This window comes from Copadichromis virginalis, linkage group LG8, assembly GCF_057382275.1.
Source record: "Copadichromis virginalis isolate Kocher_CV1m ecotype Utaka linkage group LG8, C_Virginalis_male_GT1.1, whole genome shotgun sequence".
NCBI classification, from domain to species: Eukaryota; Metazoa; Chordata; class Actinopteri; order Cichliformes; family Cichlidae; genus Copadichromis; species Copadichromis virginalis.
The window spans coordinates 14,812,790-14,839,767 of NC_140625.1; the positions used below are offsets into that span (position 1 = coordinate 14,812,790).

At 39.7% G+C, this 26,978-nt stretch overlaps 1 protein-coding gene across 2 annotated transcripts; it reads right to left on the reverse strand.

The window, feature by feature from the left end:
* Window positions 1–24: 24 nt before the first annotated feature.
* On the reverse strand, window positions 25–26,924 carry LOC146702976 (myosin-binding protein C, fast-type-like). Of its 2 annotated transcripts, XM_085466060.1 has the most exons (29): window positions 26,855–26,924; window positions 22,980–22,994; window positions 19,015–19,035; window positions 10,975–11,043; window positions 10,719–10,867; window positions 10,501–10,618; window positions 10,341–10,389; window positions 10,094–10,150; window positions 9,809–9,981; window positions 9,496–9,628; window positions 8,839–8,963; window positions 8,594–8,699; window positions 6,795–6,961; window positions 6,284–6,449; window positions 6,065–6,171; window positions 5,939–5,968; window positions 5,691–5,833; window positions 4,302–4,461; window positions 4,061–4,165; window positions 3,787–3,975; window positions 3,541–3,675; window positions 3,256–3,423; window positions 3,008–3,096; window positions 2,533–2,728; window positions 2,287–2,426; window positions 1,230–1,389; window positions 699–835; window positions 425–611; window positions 25–230 (listed from the first exon to the last, which is right to left on the reverse strand). In XM_085466060.1, exons 1-29 carry the CDS (start codon window positions 26,874–26,876, stop codon window positions 208–210), a joined length of 3,339 nt encoding a protein of 1,112 aa, XP_085322186.1. In that variant the 5' UTR covers window positions 26,877–26,924; the 3' UTR covers window positions 25–207. The 2 variants fall into 2 exon arrangements, with proteins under 2 accessions (XP_085322186.1, XP_085322187.1); XM_085466061.1 differs by lacking the exon at window positions 19,015–19,035 and having other exon boundaries at window positions 26,855–26,923.
* Window positions 26,925–26,978: the final 54 nt, after the last annotated feature.

Below are 26,978 nucleotides of genomic sequence, written 5' to 3' on the forward strand. Positions count from 1 at the left end.
TAAAGAATACACAATATACATAAATAATCATGAAATAATTTTTTAACAGACATAAAATGTAATCAGAATAAACAACTTTTACAGCAAGGATCACTATATTTTATTTGATTCAATCTTGACAGTGTGCTCTCCTCATTGTGACGTCCACTGCTTACATTCACTGTTTGGCTCATAATTTGAATTTCATATTCGTTGCTGTCCAGTTTCTCACTTCTCTGGCTCTTTGTAAACTGTGAAAGAACAAGAGAGATAGTGGTTGTCAGCTTTTGTTAGATTGGAGTCCAAGTGTGATGGCAATCATTGTTTTGTTGTAAAGTGTTTAGCAGAACCATCAAGACTCATCCTGTCCTAAAATAACCAAAGTTCCTCCTGTTCCTTCATCTGTCCTCCTCTACCCGCTCAGATGGTTGCCCAGTGTTCTTACCTCGGACATCAAGTGTGCACTCCACTTCATCCTTGCCCAGTTCATTGACAGCCATGCAAGAGTATTTCCCTCCATCGAAGGTGCTGGGCTTTCGAATGTTGAGGGTCAGAACTCCTTGATTGTTCTGCATCAAGTACTTGGGATCCTCCCCAATAATCATCTTGTTCTTCATCCAGACAATCTTAGGCTAAGATTTGAACAAGCTGAGTTAAGAAAGCTAAAGCTAAAACTTCTTGGCTAATTAGTGGACTCAATTTTTAACATGTGCTTTTACCTTAGGAAAGCCTTTGACAGCACAGCTGATAGCAGTGCTGTAACCAGCCACAACACTTCTATCCACCAGCGGCTGAGTAAACTTGGGAGAGCAGCTCATGTCTTTCTCCTTGTAGGGCTTTGATTTGAGTTCCAAGCCTTCAGAAGAGGGTGGGAAGTAAATCAGGGAAAAAAGGTTGCAAAAATCAGAAATGAACTGTATGAACTTAAACATGCAGCTCACATGTTTAAAAAGAACAACAAAAATACAACTTTGCCACTAAAAATATAAAGTACTTCTTTGAATTATATGCAGCATGAGTATATGAAATCAAAAGTTTACTTATTTATTAAATAGAAAATCATTAAGGATAATATGGTTGGTATAAACTGAATATACACCAATGAACTAAAGACCAAACACCACTGGAATAAATGGCTTACACTGTACTTATAACTTGGCTAACTCAGATGTATTTAGATGACTTAAAATCAGCATTTTAGGCCTAAATATGTGTTCAACTGCATGTAAATATTGGAAACACTGTCATACCTGTTTTGCCAATCACAGCCGTGTTCTTGCTCATGCGCGGCTCCTCGCTCAGGCCACAGAGATTTTCGCTGTAGATGCGGAACATGTATTCGTTGCCCATGACCAGATCCGAAACTGTGCAGTTTGTTCGTCTATTGTGCTCATAAACAGTGAACCATTCCTAGAAAGAGAAAAGAAGTGATAATATTATATTAAACCACAAAATCCCCCACAAATCTAGCATGGAGAACAAACCAAGTGTTGCTAAAGGTAAAAGAAGCAGCATTTGGTAGCTAATGTTAGCAAACCCAAGATTCAGATTTGGCTCCTTCTCTGATGCAAAGACGACAAGAGTAAGCAGGATTGGCCAGAACAAATCAGTGAATCAGATAAATAGCATGTTATTCTGTAATTCTCCATAAAGCATAAATAAATATGCTTTTGTGCGAATGCAGCCAAAGCACACACTTCATCCTGTCAGCTGTGATCTCTCTGCTTTGAATGCATGAAGCAGGTTGGTCAAACAGACTCGCAAGACCTGCAGCTCTTCATAAATCCACTAAGCTATAAACTGTTTATATAAACAGATGTCTGCATAATCTGTAGGCAGGGGCCAAGATTTCTGGTTTGCTTGTATATCACGTTCTGTTGACCAATCACGCTTGAGCAGGCTTTGGCAGCATGCCGATAAAACGGTCTATGTGGAGAACAAAAGAAAGGCCGCATTTGTTAAAAGGTTTTATTTTAACTTGGAGTTAGGAATAATCCTTGATTGCAAAAGTTAAAAATTAAGTTAAACAGTATATAACAAATAGCTTAAATAAGCAGAATGATATGTAGCACAATAAAATAGAATAGACCATGCCAAAAGAAACTAATCTGAAACCACAGTAGATACAACAAAGTTAAATAAAAACGTGAATAAAGTAAGAAAGCAGTGTCCCTGCAGGTAAAGTGAGTCATGAGCGATGATTCAGAGAGATAACGTCCTGCGTAGTATACAGGTCCTCGCTGGACATCTTGGCAGGTGACTGTGGCGCTGACGAAGACTGAAAACACCCCCATTTCCCTTTCTCACCTTGGTCTTCATGTCTGCCTTCTGGATAGTGTATCCAGAAATATCACAGTTGCCATCATCCTTGGGGGGGTCCCACTCAAGTGCTGCATTGAAGCCCCAGACGTCAGTCGCCTTCACATTCAAAGGTGGCCCAGGCTTGTCTGTTTGGGGTTAAACTTTTATTAGTGTAAGCTTCTAAACTCTGATGAATATTGCATCATCTCGTGTGCCGTTGGGCTAAGTCGTCTAGAGTCCTGGGAGTCATACCAACAATCCTGATGTTAATGCTGGCCCTGTCCTCCATGTTCTCAATCTTCAGAACCAGCTCATATGTTCCAGAGTGCTCTCTCTCTGCTGAGCGAATGAACAGAATGCTGTCCACGTTTGAGTTACGCACGTTGACCATCTTCTCGTCAAGCGGTTTGCCATCCTTGAACCAGTTTGCGACGGGGCGTGGCTTGCCCTGTGGTGCAAAAACATAATCAAGTTTTATGACTTAAAAAATGTAGCTTCAGGTTGTTTTTTTTTCTTCATACTTTCAATACTCAAATTATTAAAACGATGCACAAAACAAAAAAACAAACAAACTAAAAAACTAGGTTTTGTTTTCTAAAGTAAGCTCCTAATTTATTATTCTAATGCTTTTTAGAACATAAGAAAAAAACTAAATTTGGTTCTCACTAAGATATCACTGTTACTGATTGTTATACTGATTAGTGCACAGAAACTCATCCTTTCTAACCTGGAAGGGGATAGTCAGGTTGATCTTCTCTCCCACTTTCCTGATGTACTTTGTTCTCAGGTCACGAGGAAGGCGGATCTTTGGATGTTCTGAAGAAGAAACAGACATCCTGTTTAAACTTCTTATCATAACATGAGTATGAGTATGAGTCTCTGTGGTCAACACAAAGAAAAACTATGCTACACCCAAATGTGCTATTTACATTTATACTTGCTCACTTTATTTGGCTGTGAATCTGACTCACTCACCGACGATCTCACGGATGGTGACGGGCTGTGACATTATAGCAGGAGGACTGCGCCCGGCAATGTTTACTGCCACCACCCTAAAGTTGATCTTCTCTCCCACCGGGAGGCCGCGCACCACAAATCCCTGTCTCTCGCACAGCTCCTGGTTTGCCACCACCCACTCAGTGTCTACGTTAAAAGAAAACTTCATGTATTAAATTAAACTAAGTGTGATCTGTGTCTCTTTCTTTTTTTCATTCATTCAGCTGTTTTCATTTATTACACGTAAATATACGGCATTATCACCTCCTTCCTTGCAGTATTCAATAACGTAGCCGTCGAGGCCCCCAGCTCCAATCTTCTCTGGGGCGAGCCACTTCAAGCTGCAAGTGCTGTCTGTCACATCGTGGACTGTCAGACGCGTTGGCTCGCTTGTTGGGGCTGAGGATGACAGGAAAGGAGACTCAAGAGAATCAGTGACTGGCTTCACTGAGCAAAGGAGGGACAGGGAGTTGCTGAGAAAGAGGACGTAAGGACGACTGTGAAACGTACCAATAGGCATGAACGGTTTGGAGCTGAGACTTGGCTGAGACATGCCAATGCTGTTGATAGCGAACACCCTCATCTCATACAGAACACCTTCAATCATCCTCTTAGCCTCGTATGTGGTTGATTCGTACACGTCAAAGTTGAGCTTTGTCCATCTGGAAGAGCCTTTCTTCTTCCTCTCCATGAGATAACCTGGTGGAGTAATAATGCAGTTACATGAACAGGTTGAATAATAATTTTGTTTTCCTTAAACAAATTAATATAATGCATGTTCCACCTTTAACTGGTGCACCGCCATCAAATTTAGGAGGGTCCCAAATAATGGAGGCGCAGTCCTCTCCCACTCCTGTGCACTTGATATTCTCAGGGGGGTCGGGCACATCTGATAAAAAGATTGCAGTTTATTTAAATACAACAGAGAAGACAGGTCAAACTGGTATTTGCAAAAAAACATCCCTTTTCTGCTGCCCACTATGAGGGGAAACCAGCTGATGTTATCCTGTAAAACCTTCACTTACCCACAATCTTCAGAAACAGCACAGCCTTGTCCTCTCCGGCAGGGTTGGCGACAGTGATGGAGTAGTTGCCCTCATCGTCTCTCTCCGCCCCCTCTATGACAAAGCAGCTGAGGTCTTTCCTGGACTCCACCCTTACACGTCCTTCAGTGTCTGTGATTGGCTAACACATGATATTAAAGCAGTTAAAACATGCCTAACAATTAGGGTTTACTTGTAACTTAAAGTTGGGCTAATAGAGATTAGAGTAGGGGTATCAAACATAAGGCTTCGGGGCCAGAATAAACCCACTCACATATCTAAACCAGCTGAAGGCAGAATCTTCTGACTGTTCATTGTTTTTTGCACGAGGAAATATTGTGTTGCAAGTCTTTAAGAGTGGATCACATCATGGGAAGGGGCTGTCTGTGAACTGTTAATTTTATCCAAGCCAGAGGTCTGAATCATCCTCTGTTTTACAGCCAAAGACATTACTCAGGGCCTGCAGTACCACACTGAAGTGAGGCGGTTAAGCCAAAGAGCTGTGCCAGTGCTTTTCATAAAGTTACAGCAGTAGTGTTTCTTTGTAATAAGACAGAAGACAGAGCAGGAAAAAACTGAGGCATGGCGCATTTATGAAGCTGCACTTCTTTTTCTGAAGACATCTCAGACTTTTCATCATCTTTTTTGTGGATGGATAGTTCATAAAGTGTGACCATTACAAGAATGTATTGTTTATACTGCAGGGAGATTTATCTTTTTTATTCACTTTTTACTGTCCACTTGTTCTGCCACTTCAGTCTGCTAGTGATGAAATGGTGGCACATGAACTAAAACGAGTGTTAGCTGGTGGCACTTGTGCAAACCAGAAGGGCATGAATGGACCACTTGGACTGAACTTAGGTTGAGTGTAAAATAAGAAGAAGGGAGCTGTCTTAGTATGACACTGATGGCACCTAAGGTCTGCTCATAACTCCACATGTTATCATTAAATTATATTCTAAAAAGTTTTCATTTCCACACATGTCCTATTATTTAAGTTGTCAAGTTATGCAATTAGTTATTAGGAGCAGAACCACGCCTTCTTCAAGCTGTTCGTCTCGTTTACGTGCCCCACCCTCTCTCACCTTTTCAATTCTTTAACTTCTTCACTTCTATTTAGTACATGGGGACTTGCAAGGCCCAGGAGCCGCTGTCAGTCCCTTTTGAGGCTTTCCCAAAACCACAGCTCAATTCATGTCCAAGCCATTCACCTTTACCTACCTAAATGCTGACAAACTGAAAATGAGGCCCAGCTAGTGAACTAAGAATATTTCCTTTACAATTTTATCTCATTTTTAAGTTTGCTAAATCTATATGTCCATATATCTAGTTTAGTTTTAGTTAACTGCAGCTATTTTTTGGAGCCCTTACATTATCTCCTTTGGACCAGACAACAGTTGGAGCTGGCTCGCCAGTGATCTCCACATCCAGACGAAGCTTGTTCCCAGCTACCACGATGATAGTGTTTTGGGAGACCATGTTTCCAGTGGTGTCCAGGTGGATTTTTGGAGGTTCTGGTTAAAATACAGCATTCAAAGAGAGTCATCAATCAAGTAGGCTGTCTTGGGTTTGAACTATAAACAGGATGTTTAATTAAGATGTAAATTACAGGTACCTACCTTGCCTAGGCACATAGTCGATCTTAATTTCTGTTATGAAAGAGAAAAGAGGTGACAGTATTATCCAGGCTGCTGGTGACTAATTTTTCCACAGCAGGACCTTTGTAATTGTTCGGTCTTTCTCACCCAAGAAGTTCAGTTTGGCAGAAAGTGACAGGGCATATCCATCAGGTACAAATGTGTAGTCTCCAGCATCCTCTGGCTTCACATTATCAATGACCAGTCGGTGAAACCTGAGACAAGCAGTGCAAAAGATATCATGTAGTTTTATGGAAACATCTGTGTCAATAAAACCCCCCAACTTTGTTCACATGAAGGCAAAACCGTTTGGTATCGTCTTTTCACCTTCCAATGTGGGTCATTTTGATGCGCTCGCTTGGCAAGACCTCCACGCCATCTTTGTACCACTTTCCTGTGACCTTGTCGTCAGACACTTCACACTTGAACATAGCCTGATCTGTTGCCCTGACTGTCAGATCAGCGATGTCCTGCAACACCTCCAGTTCCTTTTCTGAGGAAGGCCACAAAAGCATAGATCAGGCAGGAGACAGACTGTGTAGGTATAGCAGGAGAGGAAATAAGGACACCCACTGATCCACTCATCTTGACACCCACTGCCATGAGTTGTTACTTTGTTTTTAAAGAGAGGTGCTGAGCCCTTGGGCCAGCAGTCTTCTGCAGTGAACGTTTAAATGAGAGAAACCCTTGGCTACTGTATATATATTACCTTTTGATACACATGTGTGAATGCTCTAAAAATATTATCATTATTAGCTTGGCTTTTCTAAAAGTTTATGTTTTACTCTCACTCAAAACTAAAATAAAGACGTGAGATTATTATGATTTCATGTGGTACCTTCCACCTCCAGTTCTCCTTTGGTATGACCCCCATTTGTCCAAGCGTGGTACATTCCGATGTCATCCAGTGTAGCTTCATGAATGATAAGTGTGTGCTTCTTTCCATCCTTCTTAAAGCGATATTTTGAATCTTTGTCTTTGTGAATCTCTTGGTCTTCAAAAAACCTGGAAATTAATATAAAACAGATATTTTTTAAAAGTTGTCACTAAAACTCTCTAAAAACAAACTGTAAGGTGAAACCAGCTCTAACTTTACAAGTCACACTGCAAAATGACTTTGGAAATGTATGATTTTAGATTAATCAAGATTTTACAAGATAATATAAATCTAGCTGTGTATACCACATTTTTAAAAATATAATTAATTTCATTCATTTGCTCTTTGTGCTTTTTATTAGGTTTTTCAAAATGCACCTTTAAATAAGAAGACACAATATTAAATTTAGCGACGCTGTATCAAAATTATCTCAAAAATAAAAACTCCAGTGAAACAAACTGAAATAAACTTCAGAATTTGAGCTTGAAATGCTTTTGTTGACTGACGATGTTCAAAGCCATCTAACTTCCATATCAAAATCTACACATTTGGTTGAATGTGTGACAAAATCTCCTGAATCAAGCAGATCAAATAGCCTCCACACATTTTGACCAGAACCAAGATTTCCTACAATATAGTTTCATCTGATATGAAGATGAGAAGGTCACGTTTCTCTTAAGGTTCCAGCGCAGCATTTTAGGTTGAAGTCTGAACTTTGACCGAGTCATTACAACACTTCCTGCTGTTCTTAGAATCATTGTCCTGCTGCATGACCAAATTTGGGCTAAGTCACCTCACATTTGACTTAGGAATACTTTAATATACAGATGAGTTCATGGTCAGCCAGATCATTAACCCTCCACTACCGTGCTTGAGAGTTGGTTTGAGGTGTTTGTGCTGATATGCTGTGTTTAGTTTTTGCCACACACGGCCCCGTGTATTATAGCAAAACATCTACAATTTGGCCTTTGTACAGTGTACATTGTTCCAGAAGTCTTGTAGCTGATTCAGATGCAACTTTTTACACCTAAGCTGTGCTGCCATGTTGTTTTTAGAGGCTTTCCCCTGGCAACCCTTCCAAACAAGCCACACTTGTTCAATCTTACTCTAATCTTATTCTCATTAATCTTATCATTTTAGGTGCTAAAAGAGGCCTGTAGATTCATCTTTTGCAGGTTTGAGTATTGCATGGACTAACTTTGGGGCGACTTTGCTGAGACATTTGCTCCTGGGAAGATTGTGACATTGTGTTAATGTACATCTGAATGCTTCAGATCACCAAACTGCCAAATCTTTTCTTTTATAGCGCTCACACTTGCTGATTGATGACTAATTGATAACTAATCAAGTGTATTGTCCTCTTATGCACGCGGTAATGGTGTTCTTACGTTTTTTGGAGAACTTTATGGAGTCCTGTGAAAACTATTGTTTTCTACATGTGACTTTAAATCAGGGGTGGGCAATTCCAGGCCCCGAGGGCCGGTGTCCTGCAGGTTTTAGATCTCACCTTGGGTCAACACACCTGAATCACATGATTAGTTCATTACCAGGCCTCTGGAGAACTGCAGGAGCTAGTTTAGCCATTTAAATCAGCTGTGTTGGTTCAAGGACACATCTAAAACCGGCAGGGACACCGGCCCTCGAGGCCTGGAGTTGCCCACCCCTGCTTTAAATGCTTTTGTAAAAAGAACAAGTTAAAAAACTTTCAGCATATGTACATAACCTGAATCTTTATTGCTGATAATGTGAATTTCACTCACCACATCACGTGGGCACCCTCTTCCGACACCTCTATCTCAAACTCCACTCTTTCTCCCACAACCACGTGATAGTCATCCATCAGCTTGGTGATAGTCACAGGGGGCTCTGAACACAACAGAGGAAGATTTTACAATTCATGAACCAAGCACTGAAACTTCACTTTTCATGCTTTGGGACAAGACGTGCTGCTTTACTGTATTCTCAGATCGCTACTGTTACCAAACAAGCAGAAGAGAAAGTGCACCTTTGACAAACACCTCTGTGAAACACTTGTCTTCCCCAACCACGCACTCATATGCAGCATCGTCTGCCAGGGTTGCCTTATTTATGGTGAGTGTTCTGACATTGCCGCTCGCCTCCATGATATACCTTAAAAAGACAGTGTTTTTTCATCAAAAAGAAAGCACCTCTGAAAGTATTTCCACTACTGTATAGTATCAGATCCTTCCGTTTTAAAATGTGGATTTGAATCAATCTTATGACAGTTGCAGTGGTACATATTTTGTCTAGCAAAGCCAACACATATATTACAGTTTTCTGCCAGGATACAGTATTTTTCCCACATTGGGACATTTAAGGAAACAGAGATCTTTGTCCTGCTTGAGTTTCTGGATTTGGGGCATATGATGTCTTGGCAGTATGACTTGCTTTAACCCACTGGGAGGCCTCTTATGACTGCCTAAAAATAAAACATGTTGATGGCAGCATCGTTTCTGACTGTGTCGCACAGATAATTTTAGCTTGATATTTTTAAGCACTGCCCACCAAGTCAATCTAAGCTTGATGATCTGATGATATGACACACTACTGTTTAATTAAGCCGTACCCTGTACAAAGCACACAAAAAGATGCGTGTGGATAACTGGTGTGTGTGTGTGTGTGTTTATGCTTTTAATCATACTTGGCTGAGGGTTTGATCTCCTGACCATTCTTCAGCCATTTGACCTGAACATTGGGATCCACCACTTCACACCTCAGGGTAATTTTCTTGCCCTTTTCCACTGAGTAGCAAGATTCAAGCTTCTTCAGGAAAGCTGTAGTTGAAAACACACAGAGAAAAACCTTAAATTAACTCATTAACTCACGTATGTCATACCCGCTCAGCCTCATAGTGCCCATCCTCTTGCCTTCTTCTTTCTATCCTTTTCCTCTCAATCATATTTGCAATACTCCTCCACTTCTTCCCCTCCCTTCCGTTAATTGGCCCGACTTACCCTCGCTATGTATAACAGGCTCGGCCTTCATTTTTTTCAGACGCTTCAGCATGCCCCTCAGGTCAGTGATGCCATACTCAAAGGCGATTTTCTCATACTCGCTTGGGTGGGCATTCTTAAGCAGTTCCCACACATCTATCTCTGGTTCTACTTTTTCAGGTTTCTTCTTCTTCCTGGCAGAGAAATAAAAGGGGGTTTCTTAACAGGTAGGGCAGAAGAAGCACAAAATACAATGAGGAAATCATACTGTCTCCTCGATAAACAAAACAATGTCAAGATTCTCACTTAGCAGCTTTGAGCAGAGCGCTGAAATCCAGATCTCCCTCATCCTCTCCAGCGTCACTGCATGTACAGAATCAGACTAACTGTAACACACATAATGCATTTTGCCATGGCACAACATTAAGTGTACTATACTGTCAAACCAATGTGCTGTGAGACATGTTCACACATATATACACAGAAAAAAACATTTTAAAAAGTCTATGCATGCATTTTCCACAAGATGAAACACAAACCCCAGAGCACTTACGCTCTCTTGAAGGCAGACAAAATATCTGCCTGCTCGTCCTGATGTGCAGCTGTAATAAGAGAAGTTGCAGAGAACGCACATTATTCCTGGATCAGATCAAAACATCAGTATGTATAGAATCCGTGGCAGCCTTAGCAGGCGCGAGTCTGTTTTCACTCACCCTCAACAGAGATCTCAAAGGTGGAGCTGTCACATTTGTCTTTTGAAGTCACTTCACACCTGTAACCACCAGCGTCTCCAGGGACCACTTTGATGACCTTCATTTCATAAGTATAGATCTTAGGGAGAAAATATTCATTAGTTCTTAGCTATTTCTGAAGGAAGAGGATCGGCCAACACGGTACAAAAAAAATATCTATGTCTCTCTTTGACACACACTTTAGTATTTCTGTCGTAAGTTTCTTTGAACTGCAAATGTTTTCCAGCCTTGCTGCCAAGGTCCAGCCACTTGCCCTTCAACCATTTCATGGTGGGTTTTCTTGTCAGGTTGGTGGAGTCGACCTTGGCTATGAAAGTGACATCCGTTCCTGCCATTCACAAGCAACAGTTAATTCACATGACATTATATACTCAGATTGCATATTACGGATTACTGGAGACAGCAATAACACAAGCATTCATTTGTGTATCTAACCTGCGACAGCGACTACATTATCCGGCGGTTTCTCCACAAAGAGCCCAGTGAGCTCAGTAGACTGAGGCTCTGAAAAGAAGGAGTAAAAAAGATTTGTTAAATCAGTAAATCATTAAAATCTGGAGCCCATTTTTATAGATTCATTTAAGACATGTGCTGCAAAATAACATACAACAAAAAATAATGTTCAAAATGCCAAAATGCAAGAGACACGGTGAATGGTTTGGATATATCTTTGCTTATACGGAGGATCTAAAGTACATATAAAACACATACAGTATAAGTCACATTGTTTCTGAACAATGATACTTCCATGCACGATGGGGGCACTTTTTGGACACTTGCTTGCTGATAGAGCAAGCTCAGTAACAGCAGATGAAGTGTCCTGCTTGTTCAGGCAAGCAAAACGTACAGAAATACACAATCACTATATAAAAATCCGAAACTATTAACAAATGCACCTGGTGTCCTTTATGCATCAGCTTTTTTCTACCATCATCCAAGATTTGGCATTCAAGGTGCTACTCTATAAACAATGCACACTTGTAATTGGCATTAGGTTCTTTTGTTGCGTCCTACTCTACAGTGCAGCTCTCTGCTTTGTTTTCTGACAGGGAAAATAAATGTGCCTAATAAATTCAGTTTACTAAACAATCACAGCCAAGACTTGGCTTGGAAGCCATGAGAAGCTACTCAGGAATACAATCTCCTCTTTGAGCATGACCAACACATAGCTGGCACACATCTGAATTTCATCACGTTTTCACGCATTGCATTGTCACAGTCCTGCACTGTGCTTTCACATCGTCCTCATTCTCCCTCCAGTGCAGGGTCTGCTACAAAAAACAATTATCCCACTTTCACATTTGAAAGTATAACACTTCTAAGTTATACTGTACCATAAGTCTGTATAAACTCAAGGTAAGTAAACAACAGTTACACAATGATTATTTTAGAGTCATTGCATCGAAACAACACACAGTAAAATGCAACCATTCTCTCATAATGATAAGATCATGATCTCAGTAGTCATGATCTGAGCTTCAAATAATCAGTTTAATCATCAAACATTGAATCTAATATTTGAAATTATCTTGATTACTTCTGCTGGACTGATTTCCAAGGCTGCAATCAAATCAGATACTTTACCCCACACAGAGCAACAACAGAACACCCCATGCTGCCTGAATAACAACACCCCCCCCCCTCCCCCCACAAATATTACACAAAAATCCCAAGCCAGCACTGAGTTTAATTCACATTCAAACTGCTTAGTATTTACAAAAAAAAAAAAAAAAAAAGCTCAAGTGTTTATGGGAAAAAAGGTAGATCAGAATCCAGGTGTGGGTTACAGCGGTCAACTGAGAAGAAGTGATGTCCAGTCAAGTGGCACAGAAAGCACATGCTAAGGTTTTATCTATTAGGACATTATTATATAATAATAATTATAAATAACACAGTCCATATCAGGTTCTTAAATTATTTAAATACAACTAATGACATATTATAGTGTCCCACAATTTGTTAATTAAATAAATAATAATTTAAAAAGGCATTTTAACTTACTTTTTTGTAAAAAGTAAGTTAAAATGCAGAAGCAATTTGTTAAGCGCCACCTTAGTGCTTCTATGGGAATTAAGATGGTAAGTAGCAACCAGGTGTTGTTGATCAAATGCGCTTGGTTAAATGTGAATAAATGTTGAATGCAAAAATTAAAAGAACTTGAATTTATAATTTATATACTGCTTTTAAATAGAATCAAACGACAACATTAATCTCACATACTTCACCAAATAAATCATTGAGGTGTGATTTAGATTTAACTTAAAAATCTATTTTTATATCCTGTTCTTATAAGTTATAAATCTAATACGTAGTATAAACTTAGTATAAATTTTGTTGCAATAAATTCAGCCAAGGGAATGTTGGATTCCAATACTTTTTTTTTAATTGGCAGTAACTTTTTTGCAGACATCCATTACTAGTATGAGAGCCCCGAAACAAACTGCAGTTGGCCAAGTGATGATAATCCCCCCACACATTATACCCCTGTGAGCATGGCTTTAAACAGCCTTGGTATGATAAGCACTTCCCACACAGAAATTGACTCTTAAGAGATACATTAAAGGCAAACTCAACTCAGAGGAGTGGAATAAACTTTCTGTAGCCAGGACAGGGGATCAAAGAAACGGCAGACCTGAAAATATTTTAAAAATCTATAAATCTATATTTAAAATGTGGACTGTATACAAAAGATATTTGACCCCCTTGATGATTCTTTGAAATTAAATTTAAATGCCCTGAGTAATTACTGCATGACTAAATCAGTGCACAAACTCAGCCATATGCCACAGTGTTGAGTCAATGATGTTGTTCAGCCTGATATATTAATAACATTGATCTTTGAAAAAAAAAAAGACTTCTCAGATCTGACTTAATGAGGATGAAAAATATATTTTTTAGTGACATTATGTTGAATTATTAAGATAAATTAGTCTAGAATTTGATATAGACATCATAGCTTCTACATTAGGCTGATTTTGGTACATTTCTTCAGATTCCCTCTGTTTCTATCTTCATCCTGGCTGCGTTTGTCTGTATTGCTAACCAGAATGGTGTGGCTTGGTGGATTCGTGGTGGACGATGGTGATGATGAGAAACTGTACTCCCAGTGTTGGGGTGAAATATGGCCGACAGCTTAAGATCAGTGGTTCTTATGTTTCCCTTTGAAGGTTTTGCACATGTTCAAGGTTTTTTTGTCTTTGTTTCATGCTCCAGTTTTTCCCACTCACACTCTACCACTAAGCTTACCCTTTCTTCTCTTATATATGTGCCATGCTGAGCTGTGTCTGGATCATCTGCAGTACAATGTACCTTTCCTCCCTCTAGGCAAATGTTGTCACAGCAGGAGTAGCTTGCTGAGTTCCACATTCAGCGATGGGCATTCATGACATCAGAGGAGATGCACACTTATGAATGGTAGGAAAGGAAAAAGCTGTGGTCATACATCCACCGCTGGCCACATTTGACAGGAAATTTATAGAGGTGCCCAATTTATTATTCATGACCTCATATTGACTCTCTAGCCCACTTTTTGCTTGGCAGGCCACTACTTTCTGGTATGATTCAGCACAGCAACCAGCCTTCCCTACATGGCTGCCTTGTTGTGAGGACACAAAACAGTCTTGACACGTTTGATAGAGTGTGTGACTTCTCATCTTTCCTTTGCATACCTCCACGTCCATCATCTGTGTATTTCCAACAGTCCAAAAAAGAAACACTTTGGCAATCGTCCTGGTAATACTGGCATCGCTCCCAAGGTCCAGTCTGCCAGTCTTAACTCCAAACATATTCCTAACATATGACAACATACACCGCAGGAAAGAGTTTACATTTCTCAGTTGCCACTAATGCTGCACCTTACCTCATACTAAGAACACATAGATGTTCAAATTGGAAAAGGAAAACCCTTATAAGTGCTGTGTTTCCCTGTTAAGCACAGCAAGTCTTGGACATTTTGCACACGTCTGAAAAAGTACACCAAGGAATTAGCACCCTTCAGCTCCCTGGGGCCTTCACCCTTCCAGAACCATTCCATGCAATCTCCATCTAGTTCATAGGTGTCAAACTCTGGCCCGCGGGCCAAATTTGGCCCGCAGCCTAATTACATTAGGCCCGCGAAGCCATACCAAATTACTATTAGAGCTGGCCTACTGGTATTATACAGCTAATATATATATCGTTTAGTATTAAGCTTTGCTTGTTCCATATTCAGTTTTTCAGCAAAACTTGTTTGAGTCCATAAGAAAAGATTCATTCTTATACCTGGAGGAAGATTTTGTTTTTCAATAAATATTAGCGTTAGCCCGCGACTTTGTTCCAGTTTTGAATTTTGGCCCACTGTGTATTTGAGTTTGACACCCCTGATCTAGTTAGTCAAAATAGAGCAGACGTTCAACTGATCACTCTGGCATCACTAAGGCAGATGGGGACAGCTTTGTATCAAGAGCTCTTAAATTTTTCTTGTAAAACCTGAGCTGCAGCGCTGTAGCAACACTTTTAGATTTAGCCTTTATGACACTTTAACGAAGTTTAGTTAGTCAAACATCTCAGATCCTTTGAGCTGACAACACATGAGCCTATATGCAGATCACATGCTCTCTGGAGGAACTGCGTTTGATAATGTCTTGGATGACCTCACTACCTGACCTCTCCTTGCAGTTTCCTAATACAGCATGATGTTAAATTTGAGAAGCAACCATAAAAAGTGTCATAACATCAGATGACACTTGGCACGTTAACAGCAACAGCTGCTATTGTGCCCCAATGAGTGCCGCACACGAACCACAGCTGTGTTTCCACTCTCATTGTTTAAATTGCCTGAGGGACAGAAGCACAAGAGGGTTGGTATCATAGGTCACAGATGGAGAGACAATAATTTTCACATGGAGAAACAAATTCTAAATTGCTGAAAGAACATAAACAAAATAATTTGTCTGTGAGTTGTCTGGTAGCATCAGTGGATACCACCAGTAGGGGACAGAAATGGATGAATGACATAAGAACGCTGTCACACACTAGGATGCCTACAGTGTTTTCTCTTTCTGAAGCTGCTACTGAGATAGATACACAGACAAGCCATCTTTAAAAACACTGGGAGAAAAAGTTAGGCACCAAATGATCTGACATATCAGGATGACATACTGCTGGCAGAGAAGAAAAGAGAAAATAAAAAGGAGCCAAGCTGACTGGGTTTCAACATATCCAATATGACAGCATTCTGGGATCCAGTCGTGGGTTGCCAAACAAAGTGTAACCAATGACTTCAGGAGAAGGACAACCTTCTAGCACCCAAGGTTCACTTACAGAGTGAAGGTTGGACCATGCAGTTAGACACAACGTGCCCTTTAAGGTGATGGATGATGCACAAATATTTGTGCCTGTCACTCCCATCTAGTGTGATGGGGTGAATTTAAACTTTTCCTAACCTTAACCAAATAGTTACCTAAAGATAAATATGTGGCATTTAGTGCCTAAACCTAATAAGTGAGTCAAAGTGAAAAGTGTGTGAAAAACAGAAAAAACCACGAGCAACCATCTGTTTGTCTGGGTTTCTCTCGGGAAGACAAGTTAGAATCCTGCACCATGGGAAATAGCTAAGCCCGTGGCGGTAGTGTGACGCTCTGGGCAATGTTCTGATGAGAAAATGTGTCATTCGTGTACATGTTTGACTCGTATCACATATCCCGTCAATCGACATTGTTGCAGACAAAGTAGAACAAGTTATGGTAATGTTATTACCTGACAGAAGTGGCAAACCTTCAGGCAAACATTGCATACAGCAGAACGTTCAAATTTGTTCATGAATTAAACATTGGAGTTTTGAGTGTTAACTCCATAGTTCCCAGTTTGATTAAACATCTGTGGGATGAACCCAGAAAACAAGTCAAAACTATGAAGACCCTACCTCACACTTTACTACTATACCTGACAGGAGCAAGGTATTCAAGTGCCTTCAGGATCTCTGAAGGTAACTGAATCCGTCCTGCTAAGTCTATCCCATGACAGGTCGGAGGAAACTGTACAATATTAGGTTATTGTTTTAAAACTTATGGCTGATAAGCACTGAGAGAAGTAGAATCTCTTTTTATAATCCCCAAGAGGAGCTCTGTGGCATACCACAGAATTTTGGTCAAACAGCTTCATGCACATTTTATGAGCTCTGTAGTGAGTGATACTTTGTCTTGGCAGACAACAGTCTCATCGCAGACCAAGAACCTTGTGTACAAACAACTTCAATCCAAAGAAGTTTTGTATGCAACCAACTGGTTTTAATAATATATGTTGTAAAACTGAAAAAATAAAAAGCACCACAAAACCTCCAACAATGCAGCTCCCTCTCTAGGCAGTGTTTTCTTTTAGGGGAATATTGTATTTTGATATAAATATTTTGGAGGAGCACATAATGGCTAATAGATATTAATTTGTAAATAATTGGACGTGAATAAAAACAAATATTATACTACAGTATATTTCTAACTTTCTTTAAAGATATAGCACATTTAAAGGCAGCTTGAAAGAAAGGCAGATGTGAAATGTCAAAATGAGGTCAGAGGTCAAATATGACATAATATTTGGATAATAACTATGCTGTAGAATTTTAAACAAACTTAAAGAAAAAAATACATTTTATGAAATTTTTTATAAAATAGCTCTGTATGGCATAATTATGACTGATCTTCAGATCAAACTATTGATGTTAAAGGAGAGGTCAGAGGTGAAATCTTTACATGATATTTTGTCGACAATACTTTTAAGATTTGTACTTTCCAAGTTATAAGGCTTTTTGTCAATTTTCATCCAGAAATCATAAAGTTTATTTTGAAGGCCTTGGTGGATGTAAGAAAAACATTTGTTGACTGTTAACATGACCCAACTCTACAACCCTACATAGTTTTATCAGAATTGCGTTTACAGACAGAATGAGGCACATGCAAATGCTAGGAAAACAAATAACCCCCAAAAATTAAAAAAAAAGCATTAAATCTGTCCAAACTGAAGTAATCAAATGATTTCATCTAATAAACTGGACCCAGGCTCACTAAACGATATATTATGTGACAGTTTGACTAGCACATAATACCGATATTTCACTGATATTAATCTTAACACTCAAACAGATGATTTAGAAAACTATAGTTTCAGCAAACACATCAACATAAAATGCTGCTCTTTTCTTACCATCTCCATCAGTTTCTGTATCTGCTGCAGACAAGGAAGCAAACAAAACTGAAAAAAGCAGCTATGAAGCAAAAATGCTTATTGTTGCACAAAAACCACTTATTGCTGCAACAGAGACCAAGCAACACAGCAACATGGCTGTAACACAAGCACCATGCACTGTCACATTTTTCATTAAAATTCGCTAACATCCAATCCACCTTGAATATGCAAATTCAAATATTTTCCTATTAACACATTCAGAGTTGCTAGGTAGATAAACACATTAACTATGGAATTTTTTAAAAAATAGAAACAGAAACATACTTTTAAATGATGTAAATAACAAAACTGTGCAGTTTTACTCGCTACATGTGTTTCACATGTTTAGCATATAAAGCTTAAGGTTAAAGTCGACCTATTGTGCTCATTACCAGCTTTATTTCAAACTCTTCTAGAGTAGCTCCACATGTTTCATGGTTCAAAACAACCCTCATTCATTTCAAACTAGGCCTTGGTGCAGCCACATTGGTCACCCTCTGTTTGAAGCAGCTCCTCCCTTTTTAACACCTTCCTCCCTTTAAGAAAACTTTCTAATGCTTAACTCATCCTTGCAAGAAGAAGATTTGAAAAGCAGGTGGGAGCTGGTGTGCTCACTACCAGAGCAGTGTATTTCCTTCCTATGACAAAATGGAGCACTGTAACAAAAAATAATTTCCCCCAGGGATCAATAAAGTATTCTGATTCTGATTCTGATTCTGATTCTGATCATACAGATCTAATAGCAGAGCAGTTTAGAGAGCTCTGCTTACATGTACATATGGTGACCTCGGTATTTGAAACCATGACCATGTACCGAGGCAAAAAGTAAAGCATAGTAGGTCCACTTTAATTTCACACATAACATATACTATAAGGTATATGTATATAAAGTGTATTAAAAAAAGAGTCAGGTAAGAAAAATTATCACAACATGTGAAATGAATAATCCTGTTATTCATGTCATAACAGCACAGCAGTCAGATATGTTACAGTCGGTAACGTATCGCTTAGTTCTGTGAAGAAAAATCTTTGTGAAAAAAAGAAGATTTAGCCCATTTCGAGAATACACAACAAAAAGTTGCGAGGATCACCTGAGACCAACCTACAAACTTGCAACCTGAAGGAATCATGCACATACTGTAATTTTCACACATTATGTCACATATGAACTCATATGTGAGGACATTAAATTGATACCACAGGCATATACATTAAAATATAACACTCAAGGTAAATTTAGTGCCTCCATGTCAGTTCATTCCCACGATTCTGCCTTACCTCCATCTTCAGCAGGTGCATCTAAGGAAAATGAAGGGACATTAACTTGGAGTTCCAATATACACTAGAAATAGTTACTACGTGCAGTGAAAAAGAATGTCTTTGTACATTAGACAGACACTGGGGCACCTACACATTACACCTACAGGGCATGGAAGCTCCTGGTGCGCAGTTTTTATGCTGATGTTCATGGCAGAGGAGATTTGGAGCTCGGGAGCTACTGAGAGCTATGGAAACTTTCATGCACAATCTCAGAACTCGGTGACCCTACTCGACCCGACTTTGCAATAATACTATTTACAGTTGATCATGGTTTATCCAGGAGGTAAGAAATGTCCTTCCTAGGTCCTTGATTTTATACTTCATTATATAATGTATGTGCTTTTGTGTCGTGACCCTGAATTACATAAAAGGAAGGAAAGGAATGGCTGGATGAATGGATATACTTTAGTCCTTATAGTGTATTATTCCCTGACACTAATAGACCACCACATCTTCTTCAGGATGTGGCAGAGGGAAAATGAATAATGGTTAAGTAACTAATAACAACAAATGTTGAGACCTGGAAAATGTTATATTTGGAAACGCTGCAAATGTAACAAAACCAAAAACTCACAAAAACTCATACAGTGCATGCCTGCAGTGAAATGCAAACCAAAGGTCACAGTGAGAACTCAGAGTCTACAGATGTGGAAAATGCATCCAGTTGCAGTCAGTCAATGAACTATGTTAAAATCCTCAAAGACAGCTTGTCCTGTCTGCTTCACACACACAGTTCATTTCTGTACAATCCAAAACTATTCATATTAACAAAGAAAAGAACAGTTGTTCTGAAAAGGAAAAGCAAAAGAAGGAGTAAAGACGATGATTATTTCTAATTAGAATGGTTATGAATATAAACAAACAAGCATGTTGCTTTGACATACACTGCATTCATGTGCAGATAACATGGTGTAATTTCAAATTCAAATTCAAATTTTATTTGTCACGTACACAGTCATACACAGTACGATATGTAGTGAAATGCTTGGACAACTGCTCGTGACCTAAAGAAAACAAAAAAGGAAAGGCTATGAATAAGATAGGAAATAAATATGAAAAATTAAAAAGGGTAAATTTAACTAGGAAGGAATAAAATATAAATTAAGGTTAAAAATGAAATAACTGTACAACACAAATTAGAATGAAGGGTAAATTTAACTGGGAAGAATAAGATAAAATATATAAATTAAAGTTGAAAATAAAATAACTGTACAACAAAATACACAATACACAATATAGAACTATATAAGAATGTATGAAGAAATCTAAATATAAATAAATATATACACAATAACAGCAGCTGTACAAGTATTAACTGGAAATGAAGAATATAGTGACCAGTGTTGTGCAAAAACAATGTCCAGAAAGTCCAGTGTGTGTGTAAGAACCATATGTGTGGGTCAGTACTGTGTGGTGGTGTGATTGAGAGACCGTATCGCCTGCGGGAAGAAGCTCCTCCTCAGTCTCTCTGTGTTGGTCTTCAGGGAGCGGAATCGCTTTCCTGACCTCAACAGAGAGAACAGTCTGTTGTTGGGATGGCTGAGGTCCTTCACGATCTTCCTGGCCTTGGTCCAGCACCGCCTGCTGTAGATTGAGTGCAGGTCAGGGAGCTCGGAGCGGATGGTGCGCTCAGCTGACCGCACAACCCTCTGTAGAGCTCGTCTGTCCTGCATGGTGCTGTTCCCGAACCAGGTGTTCCCGAACCACGGTGTTGATGTGACAGGACCATGACAGGTCCTGCGTGATGTGAACTCCGAGGTATTTGAAGCTGTCCACTCTCTCCACTGGGCACTCGTTGATGACGGGGGTCTGGTAGTTCCTCTCCTGCTTAGTGCTGAAGTCCACTATCAGCTCCTTTGTCTTACTGACGTTTAGAAGGAGGTTGTTCCTCTGGCACCAGTTCTCCAGATTCCTAATCTCCTTCAGGTAGGCCGTCTCGTTGTTATCAGAGATCAGGCCCACCACGACGGTGTCGTCAGCAAACTTGATGATGGTGGTGGAGCTGGTAGTGGCCACACAGTCATATGTGTACAAAGAGTACAGCAGGGGGCTCAGAACACACCCCTGGGGGGCTCCAGTGCTGAGAGTGGTGGAGGCTGAGACATGTCCGCCCATCCTTACTGCCTGTGGTCTGCCAGTTAGGAAGTTGGAGATCCACTGACACATAGATGAGCTGAGTCCCAGATGCTCCAGCTTGGTGGTGAGTGTGGAGGGAATTATGGTATTAAATGCAGAGCTGTAGTCTATGAAGAGCATTTTAACATAATTCCCCCTTCTAGTGTCCAAGTGAGTGAGTGATGTGTGGAGGAGATGAGAGATGGCATCGTCTGTGGAACGATTTGGACGGTAAGCGAACTGTAGTGGGTCCAGTGTGTCTGGTAGTGAAGAAATGATGAAGTCTCTGACCAGGCGTTCAAAGCACTTCATCACTACTGAGGTGAGGGCTACAGGGCGATAGTCATTGAGAGAAGCAGGGTGGGGTTTCTTCGGGACAGGAACAATGATGGACTCTTTGAAGCATGTGGGGATCACCGACTGAGATAAAGAGATGTTGAATATCTCAGTGAACACAGGAGCTAGCTGGTATGCGCAGTCTCTTAGGATACGACCTGGGATGCCGTCTGGTCCTGCTGCTTTCCTGGTGTTCACTCTTTTGAAGGCTCTCCTTACTTCATGCTCGGAGATGACGAGCACGTTTCCGGTGCTGGCAGTATCTTCCTGTCTGCAGCCGTTAGCGCCGCTAACACTAGCATTGTTGGAGACCTTAGCTGCAGCCTCGAAGCGAGCATAGAAAGTGTTCAGCTCGTCTGCCAAAGTCACGGCCGCGTTCGTCATACCGGTTGTTGGTGTTTTATAGTCCGTTATTGTCCTTAGTCCCCGCCACAGGCTCCTAGAGTCACTCTGTTGGAGTTGTGACTCTAGTTTCCTCCCGTAGCGCTGCTTCGCCTCTTTCACCGCCCTCCGCACGTTATATGACGCGGCTTTGTACGGGTCCATGTCCCCCGTCATGAGTCCCGTGTTGTAGGCAGCTTGATTTTACATAATCACAGTGTAATATTAAAGTGTCTGCTTGTAGTTAGCTCTGGTGATGAGATGTGATAGGCCAGCTAAAAAACGCAAACACACTAAATGGGAGTGGCACAACAATTTCATTATTCCATTCAGCAGTTTCCTGTTGTCTCATGATGTGATTGAATTTTAGGCCTGTCTTCTTGACTCAGTAATTGCTCAACTCATTATCTAGCAATAGCAAAACCATTTGTTCTGTATTCATCAGGTAATTAGTTTTACAGATTAGTTAAAATGCATTTTTCAACACTCAGTTCAACTCAAACCCACTCTGTGTCACTTATCAACAATGCACAAATCCTCAAAAGTCTCAAAAAAAGAAGCAAAGAAAGTCATTGTCCTTCTTCTTCTTCTTCATCGGCCTCCACTGGGGCTACAATTAGTGGATGTTTGTTGGACATAGAAAAATAAAAAATAAAACCATGACAGTCCCATAGGAAAACTAACATTAGAGACACATGGCCACACTAAAATATGGCTTGTGGAAACCAAAGCACTTCTGCCAGAGCTCTTTCTGTATGGCTACATAATTTGAAGACATTGGTTAAACAACAATTTCATAATGCATTTCATAAAATATTCTCAAACACTATAAGATAAAAATAGAGACCACACAGTCGCATGTAGGCATGCAGGAATAAAATGAAGATGCTCACTCGCTTGATAAAAAGTTTATGAATAAATAATATCAGTGGACACTGATTACACGCCATTATAAGCTGAAGCCTGCCTCTGTCTGATACATGCAGTTGACATGATATATGAGTGAAAAGTGAAAATGTGAGAGCTATAATCATGTCACCATGTGATAATGTAAGACACGCAAAAGGTCAGTTGTGGAGCAGTTTACTTACCCACCGCTGGTTTCTCTGAAAAACACAAAAAGGGGAAAAGGGTTAGAAAAATATATTCAGAAGTTATAGAAATGTACTGTGATCTGTTACATTTAAGAATCCTTTATCTGTTTTCAAAGGATCCTTCCTCTCAGGGAAAACGATATCTTTAGTAGACTTACTGTTTTGCATCTTTAATAACACCTAGTCTGACGATGGTTAAAGGTCCTGTTTGTCTGAGGGTAATGGCTTTCTACAAAATGATGACGTTTACCATGTATCTTATTTATTAGTGAAGCTACTAATCCCAGAATGTAAATTTTAAATATGGCATACGGTAAGAAGATACATTTTACATACAAAGTAGCCACTTTTTAAAAAGTAGCTTTAACAATCACATCCAATGTGATTGTTAAAGCCTAAATATGGTAAAAGCAACTTGTCAATGGAAATAGAGGCTTATAATACACCCGACTTCCACAGTGTCTTGCTGGGGGTCACTGGACTAGCTGCTAAAGGCCAGGGATGGTATCTTATGACCTCCCTGAAGTCATACCATATTCTCTTAGCTACACAAAGTTTCCTTGAATAGCCACTCCAACTTGACCTGGTGTGGTTTACTGTCCACATGTTGTAAATTTCTGGATAAAACAGGTGTTGTGACAGAAAATATAATCATGATTTATTGTGTTTCTCTTTTTAAAAGATCTTAAATGTGTAGAATACAATACTAATACATGCCTGCATGCCTCATAACAACATTATATTTAATGCTACAACTGCATTATCTCATATGACATTGTTCTAACAAAAGGAAAAAATGAGACAGCTTGATAATTTTTTTTCAGTAGAAGAAGCTGGAAACAGATATAAATTGAAATAGTATTCAGAGAAAAACGAGCTTTTGGCTTTAATACTTCATATATCCTGTTTGAGGATTTAAGACCTGCATTGAGTGTAAATCTGCACCGGCATCTGCTATGTAAGTCCACATGGAGAGAGAATCTTGATCATCTTCAACAAGTCTGTGATAAAGCAGTGTAATGAACTTCTGAACAGCTGCTTCTCACAGTCAAAATAGTCCCCTCAGAGACTTTCGGTGGTTTCATGTGCAGTTCTGCTACTCATATAATTAGGAGGCTTTTGAAGATGCGCTGATAGATGTTAATATACAAGTATATTAAAAAAAGAACAAGACTTACATTATCCTTATGACAAACACAATTATTGACATTTTGGTGCACAATGTCTGTGGCGCAAACCTGACGCCACATGTTAAAACAATAACACGGGCTGCGCTAGCTGTACTATACTCACGGACATCTTACTTTGAAGGAATTGATTTCTGGGGCCTGGAAATTGAACAGCTAGCTGTGGAATGCCACTGTATTACTTTCAGAGGGAATTTTCCCGTCACTGCTGCTGCTATTTGAATTCAGTTTGGATCAATGCACTGCTTGGATTCCTCCATCAGCTGATGCAGAAGTCGTCCAAATGACTGTGGTGAATGGTTATGGATAATAAATGGATAACCCGGATGTTTCCCTGCACCAGGCAGTCAAACACGTTCTCTGATGTCTTGCTTCAGCACTGCTGCCAGGAAAGATAAAAAAAAAAAACCTTTCTTGCCTCATGCCACAATATCTGCATGTGCTTGCTAAATTTTGACGATTAAGCTGCTTATTGTGTTATATATGCAGTTAATGAAAGCTCTGCCACTCAGTGAGGAAGTGACAGTGGTTTCTAGTGGTGGTACTTTATTATATGGATTATGAAATCACAGATTTTGCCATCAAGAGTGACTTAAAGACAAATGTATTCATTCGCCAAGTGGACATTAATCATTTCATCATTTTAAGTTGAGGTTTTTGAACCCTTTTGAAGATAAACAGCGCAGAGGGATTGGAGAAACTTCACAGAGCAGTGTTGATTCAGCTTGCGCTCATCGTGTTTCATCAGGACACAGCGATGAAAGGAATTATGACCGTGGATCATACCATTGCTTCCAACCACTGACTAGAAAACTGTCACACACTTGACTGACTGCTCTGGAGCAGTGCCACATTAAAGAGGGCATCAGACCTGAAGACCAAGAAGGAACTCTTTAGGTGAAAATGACAGATTACATAATGATTTATCTCAGCCGGGACTCCAAAACTGTTAGGCAAAACCCGATACGTCAGGGTGTGTGAAACTCTATGAAAGTAGAAAAGGTCAGGGCTTACTGCAGAGTATTTTCAGCTGTTAGTTGAGGGTGTGATCTGAGTGCTGTTAAGTGAAGTAGCACAGAAAATCTTTGAACTAATGTGGAAATGTGAAAGGTAATTCAGTTTGTGGGTAAATAGTGGTGTTGCACGCTAGGTACAAAATGTCACCAAAATTCTTTTCAACAAGAGTATTAGTTGAGAAAGTATTTAAAAAATATATTCCGTCAAATATTTCCTAGAAGCACCAAGCACAGCTTAAAAACGAAAAAGTGCCAGGTTATCTGATCTTTGTATTTGAAGCTTTGCAGTTAAGTTTGGCTTGGAATGACAGAGCAGTGGGTGGTGCAGGCAGAGTATGCAAAGTGGAATCATATTCATAACACTTTGGCTCTATATGGTGAATAACAGCAGTGCCTGGTTAGGTTTCTGGGATAAAAATAAAAGGGCCATGATTAGATCTTTAAAAGGATTAGGGCAAGGACAGATGCTGGGAAACAGAATCAAATATTACACAGTCGAATTAAGAATAATGTATGAACAACTCCAGCAAAGCCTATGACTTTCACTATCACAATGTGGTCAGCGGGAGACCCCTTGGGGGAAAGGGTTTGGGAGGCTCAACACCCGTCAGCACAATCTTGCCCTACAAAACTCGGCTATCCCAAGAGATCTATCAGGGCAACTGAGACTGTCTGCAACCTGAGCCTGCTATCAGCTTAGTCGGTTGATTTAAGGTGATACTGAATGGGAAGACAGTAGTGAAGGTCAACAGGCAATTATATATGAGAAGGCATGATGCAATCAAGGATGTCAAATCCCTATCCTATTGGGCATTACATAATCCAGAATGCAGATTATCATATATAATAGCAACAACAGTTTTTTACCCTGAACGCTGCATTGAAAACAAGTACTGTGTATATGTTCTATGAAGTGAGTCAGCTACAGTGACACAAGCTGACCTTCATATAGGACTCACGTAAAGCTCCAGCAGTATTTGCTTATGGAGCTGCTGCAGCTGGAAGCTTGCCAGTTCAGTCAACAAGAAAGCAATCTGTGCTCCGATGTCATAAAGATATTCAGTCTAGTGATGTAATAACAACTGGCTACGTCATTATTTACTCCGTCTCAAATCTTCTTTATGGACAGATAACAAGAAAGCAGACAGGTGAAATGGGAATATCCTTGACAAATGCGTAGTATCAATAGTGAATTATTTCATTTATCAATAAAAAATGATGGCTATTTTCCATCATATTTTGTATCAATCGCTTTGTAATATATATAACATTAATACCAAAGCCACTTTCACCTCATTTAAGTTTGGTCATCTGCTTGTATTTTCTGCCATAACAGCAGACATGCTGCACAAAATACTACAAAACCATCTTTCATAGTACTCTTGTTTGTTTTTCACAACCTATAGGATATGTGTAGTGTAAATAAATACGCATATATTATTTTTTTAAATAAAATTTCTCAGTTTTAGTGCACTATGTAATGATTATATATTTAACACTGAAAAAATGAAAACAAAATATAGGGAACAATTCACATTATCCATTAATTTCTACAACATTCGTGTGAATTTACTGTTATTTATATTTTTCAAGTCAACACACCTCAGTATAATGAAACTCTCTAAACTAATTACAATGAAGTATGATGTTACAAAAAGTATCTGCATACCTTCAGGGACTGGCTCAGGCATGGTTATTCCTGTGTCTTCTGTTTGCTGCTGGAAGACTGAGGGCTTGTGGGGCTTTTTTCCTTTTTATTTCTCCCCTCTCTCTCTTTCTGTTATTCAAAGCTT